This window comes from Somniosus microcephalus, chromosome 14, assembly GCF_052327205.1.
Source record: "Somniosus microcephalus isolate GS21.2 chromosome 14, FLI_Smic_1.0, whole genome shotgun sequence".
Classification (NCBI taxonomy): domain Eukaryota; kingdom Metazoa; phylum Chordata; class Chondrichthyes; order Squaliformes; family Somniosidae; genus Somniosus; species Somniosus microcephalus.
Window position 1 is genome coordinate 111368187 of NC_141000.1, and position 19509 is coordinate 111387695.

General features: G+C 46.4%; 1 protein-coding gene across 1 annotated transcript in view; it reads right to left on the bottom strand.

The window, feature by feature from the left end:
* The window catches only part of LOC147107845 (cell adhesion molecule DSCAM), a 745787-nt gene that overhangs the window by 114019 nt on the left and 612259 nt on the right, over positions 1-19509 (bottom strand). Inside the window, exons 18-19 of the mRNA XM_086007196.1 lie at positions 9327-9473; positions 6417-6572 (exon numbers count right to left, since the gene is read on the bottom strand). Coding sequence (XP_085863322.1) covers positions 6417-6572; positions 9327-9473 — 303 coding nt within the window. The remainder of the gene's footprint in view (positions 1-6416; positions 6573-9326; positions 9474-19509) is intronic.

Below are 19509 nucleotides of genomic sequence, written 5' to 3' on the forward strand. Positions count from 1 at the left end.
AGAGCATTGGGCCTTGGCAGCTGAAGGCATGGCCGCCAATGGTGGAGTGAAGGGATGCACAAGAGGTCAGAGTCAGGGGAGTGGAGAGTTTGCGGTTAGGGTTGTATGGTTAGTAAAGGCTACAGAGATAGGGATGAACATGAGGATGACAATTTTTAATTGGAGGTGCTGAGGGAACTGGGTGCCAATGTAGGTCACGAAAAACAAGGGCGACGGGTGAGTGGGACTTGGTACAGGATATGATGTGGGTGGTAGAGTTTTGGATGAGCTGAGGTTTACAGAGGATGGTGGATGGGAGGTCACCCCGGGGAGCATTGAATTAATGAGTCTGGAGGTGGCAAAGGTATGGAGGAGGGGTTCATCAGCAGATGAGCTGAAGGAGGGTTGGAGGCAGGTGATGTTATCGAGGCGGTCTTTGGGATGGAGTGGATATGGGACCGGAAGCTCAGCTCTGAGTCAACTAGGATGTCAAGGTTGCAAACAGTCTGGTTCAACTTGAGACAGTGGCCGGGGAAGGGGATGGAATTGGTGGCAAGTGTAAAGAGTTTGTGGTAGGGACAGAAGACGATGGTTTCAGTCTTCCCGATGTTTAACTGGAGGAAATTGTGGCTCATTTAAAACTGAATATTGGACAAGCAGTCTGACAAGACAGAGGCAGTGGAGGGTCGAGAGACATAGTGGAAGGGTAAAGCTCTGTGGCATCAAGTTATATGTGGAAGCTGGTCCCAATTCTGCAGATGATGTTACCAAGGGGCAGCATGTAGATCAGGAAGAAGAGGGGAGCCAAGGATAGTTCTTTGGGGAACTCCAGAGGTAATGTTGTTGAGACCGGAAGATAAGATGTTGCTGGAGGTGGTCTAGCTACGATTAGAAAAGTGGAGCCAAGCAAGGGCAGTCCGATTGAGCTGGACAATGGAGGAGAGGCACTGGAGGAGGATGGTGTGGTCAACCGTGTCAAAAGCTGCAGAGATGTCAAAGAGGATGAGGAGGGATAATGCACCACGTTAACTGTCACACAGGATGTCATTTGTGACTTTAGCAGGGGTCGAAACCTGATTGGGAAGATTCAAACAGGGAGCTGTGGGAAAGATGGGCATAGATTTGAGAGGCGACTACATGTTCAAGGACTTTCGAGAGGAAAGGATAGTTTGAGAACAGGAGATAGTTTGCAAGGACAGATGGGTCAAAAGGGCATAGGGTCAGATAGGAGAGAAACTAGAGAGAGATGTGGGTTCATGGTTAGGGCAGGGGAATCCTGGAAGGAGGTGTGGCAAACTATTCCAATCATGGGAGGAGGCATGCTGTGCTCACCCGACGTCCACACTCTGGCACGTTGCAGCAGTGGTCACCGGATAGCAATCAGGAGCAGGAACCCTGCCTGATAATTTTTTCCCCCAGCCTTTACCCAGAGCACGGAGGGTAACTGTAGCACCACTGCCGCTATCCCGGTGGAAATGAACTGACTCGGCACAGACCGGGAAGCGAACCGTCCTTGCCAGTCGACGCGGCTCAGTGTATTCACCCACGAGCCACTGGGGAGCCCAATGAGTTTGTTTCAGGGCTGCTGCATTGCAACAGCGCACAGCAACGCGACAGATACCCAACGTCCAGAAGCATTCCTTGCAGTTTTTCAAATCTGACGGCAGCCGAAGCCAAATGCAACTCAGCTATAACTTGACAAACAATGGTATGAAAATTATTTATCTCAGCCCTTAGGAACCTGGAAGAAGAGATCGATTAAACAATCTTATAAAGAAATACACGCACGATCAATCCTGGCCTCATCTGCAGCGGGGAGCGTCCCAGGAGGGCATGACTGACTGGATGCTGACTCGGACAGTGAATGTCAGTACCTCTCATTAATTCGCGATCGATCACTAGCACAGCTCAATGGTGAGGCCTGTGCCTGTTTTATAACTTATTCATCACCTTCATTCTGAGGTTCAGCTGAAATTTTTTTTTAAAAAAGAAATAACTTCTGATCCTGTGCTGAATGGAAATGTGGAAACTGGTTTACATGAAGACTCTCTCCTTAGACTTTCACAACATTGGTCATGCTGTAGATAAAAGGGCTGAAGAAGCTGCATAAAGATTTTTTTTTTTTTAAATAATGCAATGCAAAATCAAACAGAATGAAAGATCAAGCTTGATGCTCTTTGTATCTCCCTTAAAAGGGCACCATCTTTTTTTCTATTTGTTTATGGGATGTGGGCGTCGCTGGCAAGGCCAGCATTTATTGCCCATCCCTAATTGCCCTTGAGAAGGTGGTGGTGAGCCACCTTCTTGAACCGCTGCAGTCCGTGTGGTGAAGGTACTCCCACAGTGCTGTTAGGGACGGAGTTCCAGGACTTTGACCCAGCGACGATGAAGGATCGGCGATATATTTCCAAGTCAGGATGGTGTGTGACTTGGAGGGGAACTTGGAGGTGATGGTGTTCCCATGCACCAGCTGCCCTTGTCCTTCTAGGTGGAAGAGGTCACGGGTTTGGGAGGTGCTGCCGAAGAAGCCTTGGCGAGTTGCTGCAGTGCCTCTTGTAGATGGTACACACTGCAGCCACGGTGTGCCGGTGGTGGAGGGAGTGAATGTTTAAGGTGGTGGATGCTGTTAGCAAGCTGGGAGCTCAGTGGCTATTTGAACTGAGCCATACAGTCAACAAAGGTCAGAAGTTTGATCGCTTGTCAGTGCCAAAGTTTTTGAACCTAGTCAGGTGGAGGCGCTACAACTGGCTTCAGTGTCCCTGGACTGAGGGGCGGAAAGTCAACCAGAGACCTTGGTTTGTGTCCAGCCCATTCCTGATTGCTATCCATTGACCGCTTTGGGAAAGCACATGTGTGCCAACCATGAGTGATGACAGGATTGGGCTCAACTCTAATGGTCCCTTAATCGGATAGCTCGCTGACACTCACTGTCCAGCAGCACACGTGGGAGGTACTCCAAGGTTTAGTGGAACCAAACCCCAGAAAAAGGCAGTGACTTCAGAATAGAAGCTAAAGAAAACATTGTTGTTTTCACGCTATTTTTGGAAAACACCTGACACTATGATGTTTATCTTGTTACTGTGCATGTGAGCACATCAATTAAGTACAGCTCTTCTCCCTTCCTGGTAATGAGAATGGTGTCCTTTTAAAGTGAATCCCCCAAGCATCACAACGTAATGCTAGAATTTAAAATTGTCATCATTGTGTTTAAATCCCATCACGGCCTCACCCCTTCCTAATTCTGTAACCTTCTCCAGCCCTACAACCTCCCGAAAATTCTGGCCTCTTGTGCATCTCCCCCTCACTTCGTCCCGCCAATGGTGGTCATGCCTTAGCCACCCAGGCCCCTGCTCCTATAAAAGGGACCAATTTCTACTTTATACAGATGCTGTGGCCAGGCATACTAGGTTCCCCTGACAGTGGCTGGCCAGCGCTGAATTCCACAGCCACACACCACGCCCTAACCCCACCCCCTCAACATGTAGTGTGTGCCCAAAAGATGCACTGATGCTAACATGGGCATCCGTTGGGGATAGTTAAATCGCCTGAACCCCAGGAGGATCATCAGGATCATGCTTCCAGGTCGCCAGTGGAACACATTTCCCACTCTGCCACAGTTATGACGGCAGAGCAGAATCACGGATTTTCAGCCCTTGTATCTCTTAAAAAAAAGGGGCGAGATGTCATTAACGTTCATTGTGAAAATCACATTTTTTTGCAGGAATTAACTGGAACACCCGAATTTCACGAGTGTCCCTCATAATAAATGTAATAACCTAAAATCACTTGAATTGACAGTGTTAGTGAAAGACTGAACAGACTGAGGCTCTTTTCTCTAGAACAGAGAAGGCTGAGGGGTGACCTGATGGAGGTGTTTAAAATTATGAAGGGGTTTGATAGGGCAGATGTAGAGAAGGTGTTTCCACTTTTAGGGGAGTTCACAACTAGGGGCCATAAATATAAGATAGTCACTAATAAATCCAAGGAATTCAGGAGAGACTTCCTTGCCTGGAGAGTGGTGAGAATGTGGAACTTGCCACCACAAGGAGTAGCTGAGGTGACTAGTATAGAGGTATTTAAGGGGAAGCTAGATAGGTACATGAGGGAGAAAGGGATAGAATGGTATGCAGATAGGGTGAGATGAAGTAGAGTGGGAGGAGGACCGTGTGGAGCATAAACACCGGCATAGACAAGTTGGGCCGAATGGCCTGTTTCTGTGCTGTAAATTCTATGTAGCTTCACAGTTTTGCCTCACATGCACATACGAAGAAAAAGGACAAGAGAAGAACATTAAGCCCACCAATGCTCATTCTATGCACTGAATGGTGCAATCTCATGCACACCACCTCCTTCTGTCTGTAGTTGTGGGTTTAAGCTGGCAATGAGGGTTGATGCTTCATTGTGGCACTGTGAGAGCGCTGTATTGCTGGAGGTGCCCTTGAGATTTTGTTTGAAATATCATAATCGCTGAAGAACCCTGGGTTAATGTTTGTATGTCAAAGAAAGTTAGGCTCCTGACAACAATCTAAAATCAAAGTTCATAACATCATCTGAATCTCTTTTTAAAGACATTTTTATCACTTAGTCCCAAGTATGTATTATTCAGTTGACATAGGCACCATTTAAAGGCCTGAATTGGCATCTAGTCTAGGTGGCTAAGATTGCGACACACAAACTTTGTAATTGTTGAGGCACTAAGCACTGGGTTAGGAATGTAGGAACAGGAGCAGGCCATTCAATCCCTCGAGCCTATTCCGCCATTCATTTAGATCATCATGGTATCTTAACTCAATTTACCCTCCTTGGTTCCATAACCCTTAATACCCTTGCCTAACAAAATCTCAGTTTTAAAATTTTCAATTGACCAGGGATGAGGGACTTCAGTTATGTGGAGAGACTGGAGAAGCTGGGGTTGTTCTCCATAGAGCAGAGAAGGTTAAGGGGAGATTTGGTAGAGGTGTTCAAAATTACGAAGGGTTTTGATGGAGTAAACAAGGAGAAACTGTTTCCAGTGGCGGAAGGGTCGGTAACCAGAGGACTCAGATTTAAGGTGATTGGCAAAAGAACCAGAGGCGACATGAGGAAACATTTTTTTACGCAGCGAGTTGTTGTGATCTGGAATGCACTGCCTGAAAGGGTGGTGGGAGCAGCTTCAATAGTAACATTTAAAAGAGAATTGGATAAATACTTGAAGAGGAAAAAATTTACAGGGCTATGGGGAAAGAGCAAGGAGAGTGGGATTAATTAGATAGCTCTACCAAAGAGCCAGCATAGGCACGATGGGCCGAATGGCCTCCTTCTGTGCTGTATGATTCTATGACCTAGTCTCAGCAGCGTTTTTGGGGAGAGAGTTCCAGATTTCCACGACCCTTTGTGTGAAGAAGTGCTTCCTGACATTAGCCTTAAACAGCCTCACTCTAATTTTAAGGCTATGCCTCCCACCAAAGGAAATAGTTTCACTCTATTAACTCCTCTAATCATCTTAAACACCACAATTAGACGACCCCCTTAATCTTCTATACTCGAGGGAATACAAACCTGGTCTATACAACCTGTCCTCTAATCCTTTTAGCCCAGGTATCATTCTGGTGAATCTGTGCTGCACTATCTCCGAAGCCTATGTATTCTTCCTGAGGTGCGGTGCCCAGAACGGAACGCAGTGCCATAAATGAGGTCTAACTAAAGCTGTATATAACTGTAACGTACCTTCCCCTCCTGTGTATTCCAGCGCCCTTAATAAGGTAACGGCCAACATTCCATAGCTGTTTTAATAATTTTTTTGTACCTGTCCGCTAAGTAGATAGTGGGTTAGATACTCCTGGAACCTAGTTTCAAATCAAGCCCAGACTTATGAGCTAAAAGCCTTCACATAGGTCCGCTGTGAAATGAGTTTGAGCAGTGTCAATCCAGCATGGTCATAGCACTAAACTACCCCTAATTTGGAGCTAAATTAGCAACGTCGTTGAGAGATGATGGCATAGCTAATATGGCCATGAACAGGTCACATTGGTGCAATACGTGGTGCTCATTTGAGGTTGGGGGCAGAGTAGAGGAAGCTTTACTCGGCAGTTAATTAGCGCTGATGCAGAATAGCTGAAATGGAGAGAGTTCCCTTTCCCACTACTAATACCCTCAATTTTGGAACAAAATAAATCTCAATGCCAAAAGCACCCACAGCTGTGTGCAGTAAATAGCCAACATTTCCTGACACTAATGGCTGTCGCATTAATGACCCCACAACCCCGACATCAGAACAGTTGGACTTGGAGTTTTCTAGTTGACATAACTGCTACAAAGCTGATTTAATCAGGGTCCTAACCATCTGTTGCGGCTGGGGGAAGCTGCAGGATGCTGTGATAGAACATAGTTCACGCTGAGCGACTTTACAAAAACAGGGTTACGCAGAAAGGTACAGAATGATTAGAGCATTGACCTACCATCCTCCTTGGTACGTGTGAAGATCTGCTCGCTCCGGACTCCATCGCCTGCCTGGGTGAATGCCAGCACCTGTATACTGTAGTTGGTGTACTTCTCAAGCCCGTCCAGCTCCAGCGTGACCTGGGTGGTCGTGACGTTTTTAATCTCGCCAAGCTCTGACAAAAAAAAAGCAATATGAGAAGAACAAATACTGAAGCCAGCCAAGCAAGTATTTTCACATACTTGAAAGATGGGGTGGGCTCAGCCAATCTCAGGCCAGAGATCAGTCAGGCCACTACAATTGGTCCTCACTTCCAAAATTCTATAGACTCTGGAATAGTTCCCATGGATTGGAGGGTAGCTAATGTAATCCCACTATTCAAATAAGGTGGTAAGAGAAAACGGGGAATTATAGACCGGCAAGCCTGACATCGGTAGTGGGGAAAATGCTAGAGTCCATTATAAAAGATGTAATAGCAGAGCACTTGGAAAACAGTGACAGGATCGGACAAAGTCAACATGGATTTACAAAAGGTAAATCGTGCTGGACTAATCTACTGGAATTTTTTGAGGATGTAACTGGTAGAATAGATAAGGGAGAACCAGTGGATGTGGTGTATTTGGACTTTCAGAAGGCTTTCGATAAGGTCCCACATAAGAGATTAGCGTGCAAAGTTAAAGCACATGGGATTGGGGGCAAGATACTGACTTGGATAGAGAACTGGCTGGCAGACAGGAAGCAAAGAGTTGGAATAAACGGGTCTTTTTCCGAGTGGCAGGCAGTGACTAGTGGGGTACCGCAGGGATCGCTGCTAGGATCCCAGCTATTCACAATATATATTAATGATCTAGACGAGGGAACTAGATGTAATATCTCCAAGTTTGCAGACGACACAAAGCTGGGTGGGCCTGTGTGCTGTGAGGAGGCTGCCGAGAAACTCCAGTATGATTTGGACAGGTTGGGTGATTGGGCAGATGTATGATAGATGTAGTATAATGAGGATAAATGCGAGGTTATCCACTTTGGTGGCAAAAACAGGAAGGCAGATTATTATCTGAACGGCAATAGATTGGGAGAAGGGGACGTGCAATGAGACCCGGGTGTCCTTGTGCACCAGTCGCTGAAGGTAAGCATGCAGGTGCAGCAGGCGGTTAAGAAGGCAAATGGTATGTTGGCCTTCGTAGCGAGAGGATTCGAGTACAGTAACAAGGATGTCTTGCTGCAGTTGTACGGGGCCTTGGTGAGACCACACCTTGAGTACTGTGTGCAGTTTTGGTCACCTTATCTGAGGAAGGATGTTCTTGCCATGGAAGGAGTTCAGCGAAGATTCACCAGACTGATACCTGGGATGGCAGGAATGACGTATAAGGAGAGATTGGGTCGATTGGGCTTATACTCGCTGGAGTTTAGAAGAATCAGAGGGTGTTCTCATTGAAACTTATAAAATTCTAACAGGACTAGACAGACTAGATGCAGGAAGGATGTTCCCGATGGCGGGGGAGTTCAGAACCAGGGGTCACAGTCTAAGGATAAGGGGTAAGCCATTTAGGACAGAAATGAGGAGGAATTTCTTCACCCAGAGAGTGGTGAACCTGTGGAATCCTCTACCACAGAAGGCAGTTGAGGCCAATTCATTAAATGTATTCAAGAAGGAGTTAGATATATTTCTTAAGGCTAAAGGGATCAAGGGATATGGGGAGAAGGCAGGGACAGGGTACTGAATTTGGATGATCAGCCATGATCTCATTGAATGGCGGAGCAGGCTCGAGGGGCCGAATGGCCTACTCCTGCTCCTATCTTCTATGTTTCTATGTCTCACGCTCTCAGACCAAGGAGCAGAAAAGTCAGTCAAGGTTTCCGTTCCTAATCCAGTGGCACCAGCTAGAAAGTGGAGGTCACAAGTCTTGCCTCAGCTGTGAGCCCCCCTCAGTCCAACACAATCACAGCCTGGGCTCGCACAGGAAGAATTGTTATTTGGCTGAGATACCGGAGGGCAGCTGTTGCCTTGGCAACCATATCCTACTTCTTATTGGTTGGTTACTTACAAGAAAAGCAAGTGCCCCCTCCTTGAAGTGGCACAACCAATAAAACTGTAACTTAAATAAAAACTTTTAAAGGAAACTTAACAAATTCAATTAAAAATTTATCCCGGAGGGTGATGAAACACTCCAGTCCCTTCGGTGCCCACAGGTCACAGAAGGCCTCAAGCGTACCGGCAGACACAGCGTGCTCCTTCTCCAGGGATGCCCGGGGGGGTTGGAGGGGCGGACGTAGCCGCAACCATATTCTGGCTTCAGTCACAGCAATTCAGGACAGAAGAGGAGAAACCGGGGTGGGTGGGGGCTTTCACCGCTAGGTCCTAGGTTCGATGTAGACCTGAGGCCTTGGTTCAAATCCAAACCAGGCAGACGGGTTGAAATCTTCTCTCTGTGACAGCTGGAAGCATCTTCCAGGTAGCGAGTTTGAGCCAGCCTCACACCGCTTCCCAGTCAAAAGCAAACTCACAAAGTCTGTCGGGGCGCGACGTGACTCTGCTCAGAAGGTTTACTGTTGTCCTCGTGTTGTGAGGTGAGGCGTGCATTCGCGTTCTTTGCTTTTACTAATAGAACCTGAAGGCATCACTGGACCAGATTAGCGAATGGCTCCGATTTCAAATTAAACTCCATTGTTTACCAAGATTTGAAAGGGGGGGGCATCTGAAGTAAAGCAGGGGACATTACTTTCTCTTCAAAGTCAAGAATAAGATAAGAACATATTACCATACTGAAATATCATTGACATTCTTGGGTGATGGAGATGTGCCATCTTGGTTCTCCTTTTCCTGCTCAGTCAGTTGAAGTCAGGATGGAGAGAGGCGAGTGAGCTGGTTCTGTGCTCCCTAATCTCAGGAGGGGCTAACACTACCCACAGACTACTGCAGCCTACTTACCCCCGTCTGGGAGATTTGCCCAGTAAATAACTCTGTATCCCTGTAGAATCCCATTCAGGGCCTCCTTTGGCGGCATTGACCAGGACAGTGAGATGACCTCTGGAGATGTGGCGCTGGCTTGGACGTTGTCTGGTGGGCGGCTGGGTACTGCCGTGAAAAGAAAACAAATAAAAGACATGAAATGGAAACTTCTCCACAAATCCAGTGGAGCTCAGACATTCTTATGACCAAGGAGCATGACCCAATACTGAGGTCTATGAAACCCGTATGTGGCAAATACTGCGGCAGCGCCAAGCGTGACATCGAACGACGCGTTTCTAAACATGGTGACCAAATGGTTCACTAATGTCCTTCAGGGAAGGAAACCTGCTGCCTGACCTGGTCTGGTCTATATGTGACTCCAGTCCCACACCAACGTGGCTGACTCTTACCTGCTCTCTAAAGTGGCCTAGCAAGGCACTCAGTTGTATCAAACCGCTACAAAAAAAAACAATTGTGGGGGCACCTTCACCACACGGACTGCAGCGTTTCAAGAAGGCGGCCCACCACCATCTTCTCAAGGCTAACTAGAGATGGGCAATAAATGCCAGCGATGCTCATATCCTGAGAATGAATTAAAAAATACATGTTGAAGACCTCATTCATTATGCAATCATGCGGTAGGATAGGAACATACAGACCCAGGAAAGACCACTGCCATTGCCATTGTTCAACCTGCTGACTGCAATCTCGAGGATGAAGTCTCAGTGTAATCCCTTCTTGACATGGGCCTACAGCAGGCGATTGGCCTGCTCACTCGGAAGGGTGACAAGATGTAAGTCACATTAGGACTGGGAAGGGGTGGGGGGGTCCGCTGAGTTCAGGGTAGAGACAAGTCGTTGGAGCTAGGCATCTGCAGGAAGTCTAACTGGCTGCCAGGTATAGAGTATCACTGAAGCACAAAAGGGTTGGCTCAAAAATAATTATCAACGCAGCGAGTTTAAAAGATTCAAAGCAACAAACAGATCAAAGATGAATATTAATCAGGATTTTTAAAGAGAAACGATAAAGAAAAAATAATTCTAAAGCTTCCACGTATTTTCCATTAAATTATCACTCCCTTTTCTCACAGTGTCTGAACTGTACGTACGCAGTGTTCATTTTCTACAGTAACCTATCCTGGTGTCTGACCAGCAGGGGGCACTGTAGGAAGGCAGATGTGCCTTTTCTCCGCACCTCTGTATACTGTATTCTGTCATAAGGAAGTGACAAGCTGAAGTATCTTGCAAACCAATTAATTATACTCGGCCTATTATGTCTGTGAGAGAAATCCAAAACTAATCCCACGGCCCTACTCTCTCCCCATCGCCCTGCGCAATGTCCGATGCTCCTCTGAACTTCCCTCACTTGATCCTCCTAAGCGACACATGTTCTTCCTCTGCCCTGCTTTCTCACTGTATTGAAGTCATAGCGGGGGAAAAAATTGTCATCGCTCATTTTGGGGTGCTAATATCGGCCGGGCGCAAAGTTTAGCGCCCGGTGCTAATTATCACCTGCAAAATTCGCCTCTATCGCCCCCTGAAGGTGATTTGAGCGTTAAATCAGGCGCTACACACCTCTCTTAAGGTGCAAACGTCAGGGAGCGAGGCGCTACCTCAGCGCTACTGACGCTCAGGCGATGCCAGTTACCATGGAAGCCAGATAAACTGGCACCGTCCAGTTCTTAAAGGGGAGGGGCCAACTTGCTGACCAGCCACTCCCTGCTCATTGCAGCCTTGAATCTCGGCCTGGAGAGACCTCTAAAGCAATTGTGTTGGAAGTACTAATGGAAAGGCCCAGGGAAAGAGCTCGGTGCTTAGCAACCTCAAAAGTGGTGCTGAGGGCCAAAACACTTTAGGACAGCGTTAAAACCAAAACTTTTGCTGACAAGAAAAGGCAGGAAGCGCCCGCCTTTAAATAACGCTCCCCCAGCCCCTTCCCGACTTGAAAACGTTTCCCGCTACCTGTCGTTCCTAGCGGCAGGCGCTAAGGCAGGGGGCGCGACTCAATGTCCGGTCCGGGGCGCTACCGGGGCGTTGCACGCTTGACTGATGTCACGATCTGAAAACGCAAGAGATCCTGGCGGTAGTGTTTAGCGCCGCCACAAAATGGCTGGTCAATTCCGCGAGCGGCGCTAAAATCGCTGCGCTCTGGCGCGAAGTTCCTAGCACCCCGTTAGCGCCCCCCAGAGACACTAACGGGAGGCGCTAACCAACCGAATTTTTCCCCCAGTCTCCGACTCTAACTTATCTTTTCCCAGGTTCTCAAAGCTGTAGAACTCCGTACCTCCCTCAGTCTACGTAAACTTGAGGTCATCCAAAACTCGGCTGCCCGTGTCCAAACTTGGCTGCCCGTGTCCTAACTCGCACCAAGTCCCGTTCGCCCCTCTCCCCTGTGCTTGCTGACCTACATTGGCTCCCGGTTAAGCAGCACCTCGATTTCAAAATTCTTATCCTTGTTTTCAAATCCCTCCATGGCCTCACCCCTCCCTATCTCTGTAATCTCCTCCAGCCCTACAACACCCCCGAGATATCTGCACTCCTCTAATTCTGCCCTCTTGAGCATCCCTGATTATAATCGCTCAACCATTGGTGGCCGTGCTTTCTGTTGCCTGGGCCCTAAGCTCTGGAATTCCCTGCCTAAACCTCTCCGCCTCTCTATCTCCTTTAAGACGCTCCTTAAATCTACCTTTGACCAAGCTCTTGGTCATCTGCCCTAATATCTCCTTATGTGGCTGGGTGTCAAATTTTGATAATGCTCCTGTGAAGCCCCTTGGGACGTTTTACTACATTAAAGGTGCTACATAAATAAAAGTTGTTGTTGTCTCTCTTACTCCTAAAATGTAGTGAGGTTTTTAAAACTCTAACTAGGTGTCACCTAACTACCTCTTCTCATCCATGACAGCAGTCCACGTTTGTTGCGCAGTCAGCGATTTGGGGCCTCGATTCCCGTTTGTGGATTAAAATCAGTCCAGAACCACTCCCTTGCCCCACGAGGCCAATCTTACTCGTGAAGTGATTCTGGCTGCTGCACACAGTGGGCGGGACTTCCTGTCTGCGGCAGCTGAATCACTTCAATTAGCATGAGAACTGGGAGAGCGAAGGGAGAAGTGAAGGGAGAGGGAAGGGTAGAAAAGGGAAAAGTGACGGGGAAAAGGGAGAGGAAAGGGAAGAAATGATGGGGCAAGAGAAGGGGTAAATTAAGGGAGAGAGAAGGGGGGAAATGATGGGAAGAGGGAAAAGAAAGAAAGACTTACATTTACATAGCGCCTTTCACGACCACCAGACGTCTCAAAGCGCTTTACAGCCAATGAAGTACTTTTGAAGTGGAGTCACTGTTGTAATATAGGAAACGCGGCAGCCATTTGTGCACAGCAAGCTCCCACAAACAGCAATGTGCTAATGACCAGATAATCTGTTTTTGTTATGTTGATTGAGGGATAAATATTGGCCAGGACACCGGGGAACCCACTTGAACCCACAACCTTCTGACTCAGAAGCAAGAGTGCTACCCACTTTTTTATTATATATTATTTATTGAACATTAAAAACATTTACAACATCATGATCATTCCATTGTATCATAAAAATCCATTCCGCCGCTCTGCACAGCCATTCCTCCAGCACATATTAACATCAAAACCTGAAGTTTAATTTGTCTCCCATAACATATATTAATCTATTGTACTTTAAAAATTGATCATAAAATACTATCTTTAAATTCCCTTTCTGAATAAAACATCCACAGAGCCTTATAATGATCTTTTAGCTTATATTTAAAATACTCTTTTAGATTTATCCTCCTCCCTTTAAAAAATAGAGCATTCCTTCTTTGCACAATCACGAATCCAGCCAAACTGAACATTAAATTAATTGCCACTCCGCTAGACTTGGCCAGACTCTCCTGCAATCCCCATCTCAGAATTGAGTCCCATGGGATTCCCATTCTTGCTCTTCGGTCCCCACCCAGCAAAAAAACCTCACACAACTGTCGAACATAGTATTAAAATCCTTTAACTGTGGACATAACACCACAGCGTCTCATCTCGCGTCCCACACACTGGGCAAGTTGCCACCTCCACTCGCCCAATCTTGCACAAGGCCGTCATGGTAAAAATCCGGTTATGAGCCAATTTGAAATCCAGTTCAATCCACTCTGGACATTTAAAATTCGCCCACACTCCCTTCCAAATCCTGTTGAAGTCCAGCTGTGGGTATATACTCTGCCAAAACTCCTGACCAACAGGTGTCTTGAATCTCTATTCTCTAAATACCCCATAGAAATCTCGATTATTACAGTTGTCAAATTGAACCAACTCCTCCCCTTTCTCCAGCAGAAAGCTTGGAAAAGCGGGATGCATTTTACTTCCTTTGGAGATTTGCACATTTATTTCTTCCATCCAATCCTGTGGCATTGCCCTCACAATCTTCTCATACATGATCATAATTGCTTTTTCCTCTACCTCCTGATCCTCCTCCCAAGCCATGTCCCCACTGCCGCTTCTGGCAACCAACCTGGAATTACCTCGTATAATACATCTTTCACACATATAATATCAGCTTTTATAAAAGCTTGATTAAATAAAACCTCTCCTTCAATGTTGACCCACCTGTTCAAATAGAAGGGCCGTTCTAAAAATTCCTCAGCACTCTTGGGCATAAACTGCACACTTTTAAAAAATTGGGCCCAAGTCTCCACAACCCCCTTATAAAACCTAGGGAGAGGTTGAATCGATTTCAAAAACATATTATTGTATTCCATATACAATATCCCCAGCCCTCCTATCCCACTTCATTTTAAAAAATGCTCAAAACAACTCTTCCAAAAACTTGTATTTGACTTCTGAAGAAATCTCTTCACCCATTTGATTCTAAAGAATTTTTTCTTCATATCAATATCTGGGAAATTGAGTCCTCCCTGATTTCTCCATCGTATTGGAAGCAACCAAGGCTGGTTTCCCTTCCCATAAAAACCTCATATAAGCCTCTCCGATGGACTTTTCCGCCCGCTCAGGAATATCCTCCACCGTCAATAAGTACCATAGCTTAGATAGCAGGAGAGCAGACACCACTGTTGCTCTTCCTTGCACTTTCAACCACCTTCTTTCCCATCTTCCCAAAATCTTTTTAATTTTCATAACCTTCAGTTCCTAATTTAATCGATCCACTTCATCCCTGTCTTTCTTGCACCCCATACGCACCCCCAGAACTTCCAAAATCTCCACCATTCCCTCCTACCCCTTCCTGTAACCAGGCATTGGGATTTACTATAATTCACTCGGGCTCCTGAAGCTCTACAATACTCCTCCACTACATCCATAGCTTTCCTCACTGACTCCCCATTTCTCAATGTTAAGGTTGTGTCATCTGTATATTGGTGTATCACCGACACCCGCCCGGAACTGGGAACCGCAATCCCGACTAGGCCTTGTTCCTTTCGCATCATGTAACCTAATGGTTCTGCTACCAATGTGTACAACAATGGGGACAGGGGACAACCCTATCTCACTGATCTCTGTATCGGAAAATACTTGGATAAAAAAACCATTACATTTAACACAGCTAAATATGTTTGAATAAAAATTCTTATCCACTCAATGAAATTTTCCCAAAACCAAATGCTTCCAAAGCCATCAATATCAAAGGCTTTCTCTTAATCTATCATTAACACATAAGCCTCCCTCCAACTCTTTTCTATGAGCTCTATCGCATCTCGGATTGAGACCACAGAGTTTGCGATGATCCGGCCTATGACTCCATAGGACTGAGAGAGCAAATCTATTTGCGGCATCACCTCCTTCATATGATTTGCCATAACCCTCGCCAAGATCTTATAATCCACATTTAATAATGTGATGGGCCTCCAATTCTTTAGATCCCTTCTATCCCTTTTATGTTTATATAAGCCAAGCTTATGATACCTCTCCTCATAGATGGGGCCAGGCTTCCCTCAATTTTAATCTCCTCAAAAACCTCTAAGAGCAATGGACTTAAAATCTCTAAAAATTCTTTATAAAATTCTGCACTTAATCCATTGGACCCTGGACTTTTCCTCCCCTTCATTCCACATATTGCTACTTTTATTTCCGCTAATCCTACTTCTTTGTCACACATGCTTCTCTCATCCTCCTTTAAACCCTCTTCAATAAAAGCACTAATCTTCTCCATCGCTAATTTGGAAATGTCTTCTTTTGTATACAGGTATAACTCTTGATAAAAGCTACTAGCCGCCTCCAAAATCTCCCCACTTTCATTAATGATGGTGTGGAGATGCTGGTGTTGGACTGGGGTGGACAAATGTAAGAAGTCACACAACACCAGGTTATAGTCCAACAGTTTTATTTGAAATCACAAGCTTTCGGAGCGCTGCTCCTTCGTCAGGTGAAGTCTTCACCTGACGAAGGAGCAGCGCTCCAAAAGCTTGTGATTTCAAATAAAACTGTTGGGCTATAACCTGGTGTTGTGTGACTTCTTACATTCATTAATGATCTTCTCCCCAACCTTCAACTCTCCAATTAATGATAATCTCTGTCGCAGCTTCTCTTACTCTCAAAACTATCTAGTGCATCTTTCGCCCTCCAATGCATCTTTAGCCTTTGCATGGAGAATGGCCTCCTTGCATTTTTCAGCTTGCAATAATTCCCACTCTTCCTTTAAAATCCGGAACTTAGTCTCAGCTCCCTTATCCCCTCTGTCAACTGCTTTACAGATATCCGTAAATCTTCTGTTTATATTCTCTTCTCGATACCGATTAGCTGCTGCTCTCTCTTTCCCATAACGTACCGAAAAAACTTATATCTCTTATTTGAAATTGTCCTACCAAACTCTTCTTTCCTTCAAGAATAAAGGTTCCTTCTGAGCATTCTTTATTACATTTAAAATCCCTTCTTTATAAACAATTTCTTTCAGGTATTGTTTGTTTAAAATCCATACTCCAGACCGATCTTAACTGTGCTGTTCCTAATTCTAAGAACCAAAGCTGAGTGGTCACTAAAAAATACATTTTTGTAATAAATCTCCATCACCTCAGAACTTAACCCTTCCCGCATTAACACAAAATCTATTCGCTCTGTTTTAAAACATCACCTACCCAACCTCTTCTGGAGAATTCCCTTTTTATGGGGTTCTGATCCCTCCATAAGTCTCTCAAATTTAAATTTGCCATAATATTTACAATCATCCCTCTGGAGTTAACATCCTTAAAGGTCATCTGGGCTGAAATGTCCATCCCAGATAAAAATACATTAAAATCCCCCACTATACAAGGGTTTTCCGCCTCTGCCACTTCAGTGAATAACCATTGAAAAAACTCGCGCCGCTTGCAATGGTTGTTCGGTGCATAGATAGTAAAGAGGTCGCAATTAAATGCCTCCATTTTTACCTTTAGCCATAAAAATCTCCACTCAGTGTCCTTGTCCACCAAGGCAACGTTCTCTTTCATGGACGGACTCACCAAAACAGCCACCCCTCTACGGTTATTGTTTGCGCAACTTGCAAACACATCTCCCTTCCAAACCTTCCAAACTCTTTCTAGGATATCCTCATCCCAAAAGGTTTCTTGCAGATACAGCGTGGGAATTTTGTCGGTGCTCAGGTGGCGGGTTTGGAGGCGGGACCGGTGGCAAAATTGCAAAGATTTACTTACCTTTACTTTCTCCTGCAGGCTTCCTTCCTTCAGTTCTTGGGAGTCCCTCAGTTCACCGGCACAGAAAGCAGAATGGCCGCTGAGCTGTCAAAAGCTGCAGCCTCTGCTTTCTGGTCTGGAGAGATCTCTAACTGAGCCTGAGTGGAAGGACTCAAGTTAGAAGACAGATTGTCAGTGTTTGACAGCTTCACAGAGCTGTCAAATGCTGATTTTTCATCTGTCAAAAGCTCTTCGACAGATGAAATGTCAATCACTGACGTCACCAGTAACCAGGTGTCCCTTAATTGGCCTGCTGAGCCCGCTGGGCGGGCTTAACAAGGTCAATCAAGGGAAAATAGCGTGAGTTGGCCACAAGTCGATGGAGGCGGGACTACAACCCAAAAAGTGGGAGTCCCGCCTCCATCATGTCCCCATTGACAAAATCCAGCCCATAATCTCCCTTAGAGAGTCTTCCTGTTATCATGGTTTCTCCAGTAGTGCCACTCCCTTTGGCCTCATCTCCACTGCTGACCCTTGCTCCCCGTTTCTTCTCTCTCTGGGACAATGGCTCATCTGTACCTATCTTGCTCCCTTCTGGCGTCTTTGTCTCCCTGCTCCCGTCCTGCTACCCCTTTAAGGCTCCTGCCTCTTGCACCCTTTCCTTGTCATGCCCCCTCCTGCTCCCTGAGATGTCCGACTCCCTGTCTTTCTTTGGAGTACTTACACTAACCCTGCATCCCACTCCCACCTCCTCTCTTCCCGCGGACACCAGATTCTTTAGGGAAAGCTGAGCTGTATTATGGCTCGACTCCACCCTCGACCCATGCTACCCTCTGCTGTCTTTGTCCTTTTCCACCGTACTTGGTGTGTTTTCCACCATCTCCATCCAGTTCTCTGCTCCACAATTTTCTGCGCTCTTTTCTCCTTCCATTCACCAGCTGTGTCCTCCACTTGCTCCGCTCCTCCAGCTGCTCCACTCACACCTCCTGCTCCTTCTCCCCATCTACTTGTCACTCAAGGGGCTTCCTTCTGCCTCACACCCACAGTGGGTGGGGCCTTTGTGACATACCCCACAGCTCTCCACCTTGCAGCTCCGAGCGATGTGTCCAGACTCGCCGCAATTATAACAGTACAAGTCTGGACAGCTTCTTACAAGATGGCCGCACCCAAGACAATAATAACAAACCTTCACCTGGTTATCATGCAGTACCCGGAAGTACTGCACTCCTTCCATTGTCTCAAATTTCATGATATACGACAATGACTTCACCCCGTCTGGGAACCGCACCTTTACATAATGGGTTCCATCTGCTACCCGCGTTCCTGGATAGTATCTCCTCTTTACTGCCGAGCAAATTTTAATGTTCCACGACTCCAACTTTTTATTAGCACATCGTCCTCAATATAAACCGGCAGGTTTAAGACTGTGACCACCACCTCTTCAGAATATAGCAGAAATGCCTCCAAGAACGTATTTCCAACCTTCAAACTCAGTAAAAGTCTTTCCACCTCCTCTCGGCCACTGACCGTCACCTCGAACTCAACATTCGGCTTTGGCCGGCAGGCAAAGCAACTTCCGTCGCCACAGTTCTCATGCACCACGTGGATAATATCCCAAGCTCCTATCTTCTTATCCTCGTACTGAACCACCACCGTGTTTTCTTTTCCAAAACTCCTGGGGTCCCGGCCCAAATCTTTGGGTCTTTTTTTCTCCCTTCCCCCAACATTTTCTCCCCTGATTAAATTCATCCTGGGAACGTTGTCCTCTGAGGGGCCTGGTACTCCGGGCCCAGCACTCCGGGCCTGGTACTCCGGGTCCCTCAACATCCATCTGGCTGCTGTTTAAGGACCAAAGGGGCCTTAAAACCTGAAAATAAATTCCAGCACCAACTTTTTACAAACTCACTCCAACTCCCTGCAGTAATCAAGCAGCCAGCAGCACCTGCTCACTCCTAGCCCCTCCCACCTAGAGAGCGCAACCCACTGAGCTACAGCTGACACTAAGGGAAGGATAGAAAAGAAGGGGCGGGTGATGGGGAAATGTGGAGAGGGAAGGGAAGAAATGAAGCGGTGAGGGATGGGATGAAATGATGAGGAGAAGGAAGGGGGAAATGAAGGGAGAGAGAAAGGGGAAATAAAGGAGACAGAGAAGGACGGAAAAGAATAGGAGAGTGACGGGGGAAAGGAGAGAGAGAACGGCAGAAATAAAGTAGAGGGGGAAGGGAGAAATTAAGAGAGATTGAAGGGAGAAATAATGGGTAGCAGGAGAGCGGATATAAAGAGAGAGGGGAGGCAAAATAGGCAAAAAGGGAAAAAGGAGGGAAGAAATGAAGCGGAGGAAAGGGCCTGTGGGGAGAGGGAAGGGCGGAAATGAAAGGGAGGGAATGGGAAAATTAAGGAGCGAAAGGGGAGAGGGAAGGGGTCAAAGGGGAGAGTGGAAATGAAGTGAAGGTGGAAGTGAAAGGAAAGAGCATAAAAGGGAAGAAAGGAGAGGTTGGGAGTAGTGGAAGCCACGAATGGCACTTGGGGCAGGAAGAAGCCT